The sequence below is a fragment of the Nanorana parkeri genome, unplaced genomic scaffold (assembly GCF_000935625.1).
Source record: "Nanorana parkeri isolate BGI_ZX_2015 unplaced genomic scaffold, ASM93562v1 scaffold587, whole genome shotgun sequence".
Lineage (NCBI taxonomy): Eukaryota > Metazoa > Chordata > Amphibia > Anura > Dicroglossidae > Nanorana > Nanorana parkeri.
The window spans coordinates 941,584-950,325 of record NW_017306855.1 but is presented as its reverse complement, the minus strand read 5'-3'; the positions used below and the strand labels follow the sequence as shown (position 1 = coordinate 950,325).

The 8,742-nt window shown below is 46.4% G+C and overlaps 1 protein-coding gene across 2 annotated transcripts in view; it reads left to right on the top strand.

Moving 5' to 3' along the window:
• The window catches only part of SGK2 (SGK2, serine/threonine kinase 2), a 33,586-nt gene that overhangs the window by 21,542 nt on the left and 3,302 nt on the right, over positions 1-8,742 (top strand). For both annotated transcript variants that reach the window (XM_018562616.1, XM_018562617.1), the window contains 4 exons: positions 1,590-1,626; positions 3,360-3,446; positions 4,178-4,273; positions 7,397-7,552. In XM_018562616.1, coding sequence (XP_018418118.1) covers positions 1,590-1,626; positions 3,360-3,446; positions 4,178-4,273; positions 7,397-7,552 — 376 coding nt within the window. The remainder of the gene's footprint in view (positions 1-1,589; positions 1,627-3,359; positions 3,447-4,177; positions 4,274-7,396; positions 7,553-8,742) is intronic.

The following is an 8,742-nucleotide window of genomic DNA, read 5'->3' as shown; positions in this document are numbered from 1 at the left end:
TATATATATATATATATATATATATATACACATATGAAATGTTTTATATGCTAAAGGATTTGTATTTCTGTCCATCATCCGGAATTACACAGCCCTTCCAGAAAGAGTATGACCTTCTTGGTGTCCTTCTGCTGCAGTTATTACAACTAGGTCTTGTCCCTCCCCGAGCCTGTGACTGGACAGTGAAGGAGAAGCAGCAGACTGATGAGCTCATCTCTCAGTCATTCTGCTCTCTCCTCCTCAGTCTGTGCTCTGCTGTACAGGGACTGCAAGAGGCTAATACCAGGTCAAATTCAGGTACCTATACCAGTTACTTTTAAAAAATACAGTTACTTATTCTTTATTAATCATATAACTGCATGAAACGACATTTTTATGTGACTGGAGTTTAGTTTAAAGCTATTATAAACATTTTTACACAGTAAGGATGCCATTTTTCCTGACTCCATTAAGGAGATTTTGCCTCACTTCCTGACCCTGTGACACCAGAAAAAGAAAGGAGGGGACAACGATGTAACCATTGTCAGAAAATCAAGCTGATACCCAGTCTGCTAGAACTGTGTTATGTGTGTTCCCACTCCCCCAATAATAGGAAGTAAGGGAAATCTCCCCAACAGGGACACAAACAGTGCCTGACAGAGGCTCTAATCCAGGGGTTCTTAATCCTTTTAACCTATGGTTCCCCCCTCCCCTCTCTGTTCTTCCAGCGCTCATTGGAGGGACAGACAGGGCAGTGGGCGGGCACAGCTGGTTCTGGCTCTAGAGAGGCGGAGCCAGCTGTCAATCAGACAGCCGTGTGGATCCTGACGATATTGTTGGGATCTTTCCCCCCTGCAGTGCGGCTCTGTGCTGTCAGCTTACAGTGAGCAATAGCCTTGTGTATGCTGAGTTTTGGGTCATCCCCCCCCCCCCTTCCAAAAAAAAAGTTTGTCTTTAGTTTTCTGATGAATTTGAGACCTTTCCAAGGTTGAGCCCATTGCAGGATCCCTTCTCTATTCCCGTGAGCTTCACATCCAGCACTTCTGTTTGGCCATAAATACAATTTCCCGATTATTGCTTTAATTACTGTTATCAAAAAGGAGACCAAAATAGGCCAGAGTGACTCAGTGTGTGTCTTAAAGAAGAACTCCGGGCACAATTGTTATTAACCCTTGCAGCGTGGAGCTACCTCCACACTGCAAGGGTTATCTGCTCGTTTTTGTCTAGATGCTGAAATAAAAAAGTTATACTTACCCGGTGATCCTCGGAGCCAGCCGGCTGCTACTCCGGTCCCTGCAGCGTGTCTCCCCCTCCGCTCCAACGTTCTAAGGTTCTGTAAGTCATCACGTCCTGTACAGTGTATGGGACATGAGGACACCCAGGAACATACCAACACTGGAGCAGGGGGGGGGAGTGAGGCTGCAGGCTTCAAATAACTTTTGTTATTTTCGTCCCTAGATGAAGATGAGCATTAACCCTTGCAGGGCGCTGCAGGTGTTAAGAGAAATGATGCCCGGAGTTCTTCTTTAAAACCCAATGAACACACAACAGAGGAAACCGCTTGTTACCCAAATAGAAGCTTATTCTTTGTTATCTTGCTTTTTTCTTAGAGACCTAAAGCCTGAAAACATCCTCCTAGATAGCCAGGTAAGCAAAGAGAAATCGGAAAGAAATGATGAGTGTATTGGCTGGCTACCAAACATTGATAAAGCAACACGGCCAACACATGGGCGGGAGGAAAAATAGGGCCAACCGCCAACACACAAACACACCAACACACAAACACGCCAACACACAAACACGCCAACACACCAACACACCAACACACAAACACGCCAACACACAAAAAAATGGCAAGATGGGAAAACAATAGTATTCACCTCTCCAGGGGGCAGTAACTCTTCTGGAACATTCACACCATAGTGTTGCCCCGAACTGAAGGGGCGGAGTTGCCCACCCCAGTGGCGTCACAAGGGGGGTGCAGCCCGCACCTGGGTGCCACCATTGGAGGGGTGACACCAAAATGACTGACACTCATTTTGGTGTCACCCCCTCTGAAAAGTCGGGCACTCGGTCATGGACCTAGAGCCCGACAGTGTCAAGAAAGAGGAGGGGACCCGGCAGCAGACCTCATCCCGCCGGGTGAACGTCCCCTCCTCTCTCTGTCGACATCCATCACGTGCATGCGGAATGACGTAACGCGGGAATGTCACCCGGTCTCTGCTCCGGATGTCACCTGGCCTCGGGAAGCCCCTGGCTCACCCCTGCCTTAGGGTCCATCCTGCCCGAAAAGTATATTGAATGCTAAAGCTTCTTTAGCCACTGTGGCTTTTGAAGGGCCCATTTACTCCGTACAGGGCCCATTCCCGCGATTAATGTACGCTTTCGCACAACGCACCTAGCGGACATTACCGTGCACCGGATGCATTGCATTGCCATTTATTCGAATGGCACCCAACGCACCTCTTGGTGGCTGTGCACTGCAACACAGTGCATGCACTACTTTTCTTTTTTTTACTGCAACACAATGCACTGTATTACAGTTGCCAAGTGAATGGCAATGCAGCATGCCTAGCTGTGTGATAGCATGCGTTAAACGTGTGAATGGGCCCTGTAGCACTTCAAGAGCTAGAAAGGCTAAAAAATCTTCAGTATTTAGTACACTTGTGCGCTGGTTGGATGTCTAGTTACCCTAATGGGCATCTTCAGTAAGTAAGTTTACAAACTTGTAGATGGATCTGGTCATTAGGAGCGGGAAAGAACTTATGGAAATTCGGTATAGAAATACAGATTCCACAAAGTGATTCATTAAAGGAGAACTATGAGATGAGTGATTTCCACTCACCTCATAGTTCTAGCCGACCTGTGACAATGAGACTGTCACAGGTCGGCTCAGTAGATCGGGAGGTGAACGAACACATACCGGCGTTCGCTCACCTCTCGATCCTGTCACGGTTCTCTGCCGTTGCAGGGGGAGGGGCTGGATTCCCCTCTCCCCGCTCCGATCTGCCAGCGCTGACTGGCGGAACAGACGGGGGAGGGGGCGGGTACAGCTGGCTCTGCCTCTAGATAGGCAGAGCCAGCTGTCACTCACGCAGCTGGGCGGATCCCGACGTCCATGTCGGGATCCGCTCCGGCTGCGGCGTCTCAGTATACCGCGAGCTGTAGCTCGCGGTATACTGAGCTTAGGGTAACGGGAGGACGCTAGTTTATGGGGAAAAACACTGACCCCATAGTTCTCCTTTAAGACCCGTGTATATACATGTCATATGTTCTCAATGATTAATAAAACTATTATAGAAAAATGATATATTGATTTTTAGTTTTTGACTATCGATATCCTTTAACTCACTTGCATGTTATTCCCTGCTTACTTCTAGGGTCATGTCGTGCTGACTGATTTTGGTCTCTGCAAAGAGGGGATGGATCCAGAAGAGACCACTTGTACCTTCTGCGGGACTCCTGAGGTATGGAGGTCACCTAACACTGAGTTCTAGGTCCCAACAGGGGCAAAATATGAAACATTGTTCCAGAAGGATTTATCTACAAGGCCTAGCTTTAGGCATGCTACTCTATTTCAGGGGAAAGCAACCTCGGTCCTCCAGCTGTTGAGGAACTACACGTCCCATGAGGCACTGCAAGACTCTTGACAGCCACGGGCATGACTCCCAGAAACAAAGGCATGATGGGATTTGTATTTTCACTGCAGCTCGAGCTTGCCTACTTCTGCTCTAGTCTTTTATTTAAAGGATATATTGTTATTTATTTATGTGGAAATCTTTTACTGATTCTGTAACAAATAGGACAAAGGAAATCTGTTTCTCCATAACCCTCTATAATGATGGTGGTAGATTTAGACAATACATCTAGATTTCATAAGTTGGGCCTGGGCCAGGAGTATGCAAAGTTGGCCACTTCGGCTGTTGTGGACTACAAGTCCCATGAGGCATTGCAAGACTCTGACAGCCACAGGCATGATCCCAGAGGCAGAGGCATGTTGGGATTTGTAGTTAAAGCACAGCAGGAGGGCCGAGGCTGCATGTAAGCATATGTCTTTTAATAGTAGGAGTGATGGTATCTCCTTAAAAAAAAAAGTATGTACACGCATGTGCGTTTTACATTACATGTTATATTTGAGTAATGAGCATTGATGTCCTTAGTACTATGATGATGCATCTTTTTTACCTCCCTCCTCTAGTACCTGGCCCCAGAGGTCCTGAAGAAGCAGCCTTACGATCGCACCGTGGACTGGTGGTGTTTGGGTGCTGTCCTCTATGAGATGCTCTATGGACTGGCAAGTATCTGATAGAACTCATAGAGGGGAACGTATCAACGCTGGAGCAGACAAAACATGGAGCAGCTGCCCATGGCAGCCAATCAGGTTCTAGCTTTCATTTTTCATTGATTGAACAAACTGAAGCAGAGCCATAGCTCGCTCCTTTTGCGAAAAAAGTGACCCCTCCCAACTGGCGTGTGACGTCACCCAACGCCGCGGCGCCTTGTGATGTCATGCGCTCCGCCTGCAGGATGTTTTTTATTATTTGTTTTTTATTATTTCTTATTTATTTGTTATTATGTTTTTAATTTAATTTTAATTTTTTTTACAGTTGGGGGGCTTCAGGGAAATATTGGGGGTCTAAACAGCCCCCTGACATTTACCTTTTAAAATAGAAAAAGAAATTGAAGACACAGAGTCCTCAATCTCTTTTTCTGCAGCCTCTGTTCTAAATGAATGGAAAGTACAGATGCTTCCTATTCATTCAAAAAATATTTACTATCAACCAGTTTCTGAATGAAGAGAAGCCTCTGTACTGAGTGCTACTACCATTCAGAAACTCATGAATAAACAGGAAGTGATGTAAAGCACTTCCTGTTCATTCATAATTGGGGACACATAGTGCTATGTGTCCCCAATTGTTTTTAAAAAATCGCTGATCGCTCCAGTGTGTGCTCTTCACACAGAGGATCGGTATATATCATTGATGTTTACAGATCCTCCTCTCTCCATCCTGAGCCGCTCGGCCACGCACAGAGGGGCGGCACAGCTCCTTCTCAGATCCCCGCTGCTCTCCCCCTCTTGTATGGGGGGAGGCAGCGGGGATCGGAGGAGAAGTGAAACGCTGAAGCCAGTGGGGGAGGGGGGGATGGAGGAGGGAGCACTGTCTTCATCTGCACTTCAGGATGGCTCATACAGGCGGGGGAGAGCAGCAGGGATCAGAGGAGAAGCTGCAGGGTGCCTCAGTTGCCTCTCCCTAGCTACGGCCCTGAACTGAAGAGCAAAGCTGATTGGTTGCTATGGACAACTGCTCCAGATTCTGTCTGCTCCAGTTTTGATCAATTCCCCCCCCCGTTGTATTCTTGTGCACTCTCTCACCACCCTTTGCATTTTCTCTTTCTGCTATGTGTCAGCTATCCCTTTTCACTAAGGGCATGGTGCTTGTGTAAGAGGAAAGGACAGATTGAGCAATCTCAGATTGGTCATAGTTTGTCTGCTATGTTATTGTTCTTGGACCATCTCCACCCTGTTATTCACACTTCGCCTATTTCTTTATATAAGTGTCTGTCTGGACTCTGGACTTCAATGATCTGTTGCTCCTGTATGCACTAAGTGCTCGTTTTGGTTTAGACTAGAGGTGGGCAACTCCAGTCTTCCAGCTGTGCTTTAACTACAAATCCCAACATGCCTCTGGGAGTCATGCTTGTAACTATCAGTCTTGCAATGCCTCATGGGACTAGTTCCACAACAGCTGGAGAGCCAGAGTTGCCCACCCCTGCCCTAGACAAAAGGAGCAATTAACCCTTGCAATGCAGGGGTAGGCCCACTGCCACGGATGGATTTCCCACCAACCAAGGCCAGCCCCGGGGCAGCAGGGAGTAGAGGGGCAGCAGGGGTGTGGAACTCCTAACTCCCGACGCCCGGGGCATTCAGTTCCGGGCGCTGGGCGGGCAGTTGTTTTCTACATTTAGCCCCGCTTTGGGTAAGCAGAGTTAAATGTAGAGCGGGGAAGCTTGTTTTGTACAAGTGATCTGGGTGATGTTGCTGAGATCACTTGTATGCCGCCTGAAGGTCTGTCATTCTCCATGGGAGGGGTTTTGATGGGTAGGGGGGCGCATTGAGGAACCTGGCCTTGGGGAAGCAGAGAGAGAGTAAATCCGGCCCTGCCCACTGCAAGAGTAAATTTTTTTTGTTTGCCCGGAGATGGGCTAAACCCAAGAACGAGAAATGCAATATATTGCAGCTTACTGATTTTATATTCTTTTTTAACCACTTTCCATCTGGCTAATTGTAAACAAGCAGCTGGGAGACACATGCTTAAAGGCGGCGTTTTTAAACGGCCTTTCCCACCGCCCCACAGGAAACTGCACACATTGCATACAAGCGTTCGGGCGACTCTATAGCGGCTCATTGCTTGTATGGTGCCGGGGACTGTGCCCCCCCCGCCACCACCGCCGGCTATCCCGGGCTGTCCTCCGCTGTCCTCCAAGCAGGTCCAGGACCGGCATGGCCGGTCTCTTTGGCTGAGTTGGAGGGAGATCAATACACTTTTACCGGCTGATCTCCCCTCCGATCACTGGTATTACATCACTTCTGATTTCAGCCTGTCATTTCTCCGGGTGCTGCAGCCAGAGAAGAAGCAGGTGAAGCAAATCTCTGCTTCATCAGCTTCTTTGGGGGTCCCTAGGTGACATTAGGGATTTAATAGACCCCTGATGTCTCCATAAGGAGGACCTGTATCTGTGCTATCACATAGGGGGCTTAAAAAAATAAAAAGCCACATGTAATAAATACATAAAATATAAAAAAACAAAAAAAATAATTTAAGTCCCATTCCCCCACAGGCACATACAAACATAAACACGTGTCGGGTGCACCTACGTGGGAAAATGAAGATTGCACTACACATGTTACATACAACCGTGAATGTCGGAGTGCGAGCAATAATTCTATATTGCAATAAATATTCAATAATCACTAAACTGTAGAGCGATAAAAGCTTTTAAAGTGTTGCCTATGGCCAATTTTGGGTATGGTAGTTTTTATTGCGACTTGACATATTTTGTGTCTATTTACCTGACGTGACCCCGCCTTTTATACTTTACCAAAAATTGGGTAATAAATGCTTCATAACATAATGTAGGGAAATCATAAAGTCTTTTTGTAACGGCGTTACATGAATAAATGTCTCAGCGCAGAATACTGATAAATGGCCTGGACAGGAACAACCCCGGTCATCAAGTGGTTAAAAGAAAAGATCAGTTTATACATTTTGAAATACTCAATAAACAAATAAAATTCATCAAATTCTTATTACTTCTTTACTCTTCCACTTCTTATCACTGACCCGTATTCACTATCTCACCCAGACTGGCCAATGTCCAACATTCTCACTTTCATCCTTTCTTTCCTTGTGTCCAGCCTCCGTTTTACAGCCGGGATGTCTCCCAAATGTATGACAACATCCTGAACCAGCCGCTGCAACTCCCGGGAGGAAAGACGACCGCGACCTGCGACATTCTCCAGGGTCTTCTGCACAAGGATCAGCACTGCCGACTAGGAGCCAAGTCTGACTTTGTACAGTATCTCCTCCCATTACACATTCATAGTTTTTCTTAAAGCATGACTTCTGTGTCCAGCAATATAAATTGAAGAAGGATATGTAAAAAGTAACCCTTGCAGTGGGGCTACCCTCGCACTGCAGAGGTTAATTGCTCATTTTGGGCTAGGGGCTAAAACAAAGAAAATATACTCATCTGATTCCTGCGGTGGTTAGCGCTCACCTCTCTCTCCCCTCCACTCTGGCGATGGTATGTCCCTCGGCATCCTCACATCTAATGCAGCTGCATTAGATGATGTCACGGGTCCTTAGACTGCTGAAGCCGGCAGTCTAAGGAGGATCAGGGGAGTATATCTTTTTTTTATTTTAGCCCCTTTTACAGACATCTAATATTAACTAGTTTACCTATTGTCATTATATTCGAAGCCAGGCAGTGGCGTCACAAGGAGGGTGCGGGGGGTGCGACCCCCGCACTTGGGTGACACCGTTTGAGGGGTGGCACCAAAATGACTGACAGCAATCATAACGATGACAGGGGTTCTGACACCTCCCCCAGTCTATCCAACCATTTAAAAAAAAGAAAGATTTTTAAGCAAAATTAAGTTTAGTGGAATTCTTTTAATCCAATGTAATCTGGACACTGTAACAAAACACTTGGTGTTCCGGTGTTTATAATCTACTATTCCAACACCCCAGCCTGAATACACCATTCTTACGCTGCTCTTTGTTGGTACAACAGCATACATACAAAGGAAGCACTTTTTTGGGTTGAGTTTGTAATAAAGAGCCTTTTACAGAACCAACACACAAATTTGGTCCTGGTATGCATCAGGTTATAAAGAGCCTTGATACAGAACTCTCTGGGTTGTTCATTAATCTTTATATCGGGACAGAGAAGAATGCGGCTGGGCTTTGTAATCTGCTGCTTAGGAGTTATATAAATCCAAAACAACTATTAAGATCATATTAGGACTGATCTGTGAGAGCATGTATCAATATCTCCGTAATGTCCCACATATATGTCCTACAAGGGAAGGACTGGAAGCCTTTGACTTGGGGGAAAAACACAACCAACAAGCTTCCATGGTAGGAAACAATATCTGTGGGCTAAAAAAAACTGCTCCACTCAAAGTGTACCATGGTGCCACATTGATGGGCTCCTTGTGTGAAGGGTAGACTCTGGATGTGAACGGGGACTCTGATGTAA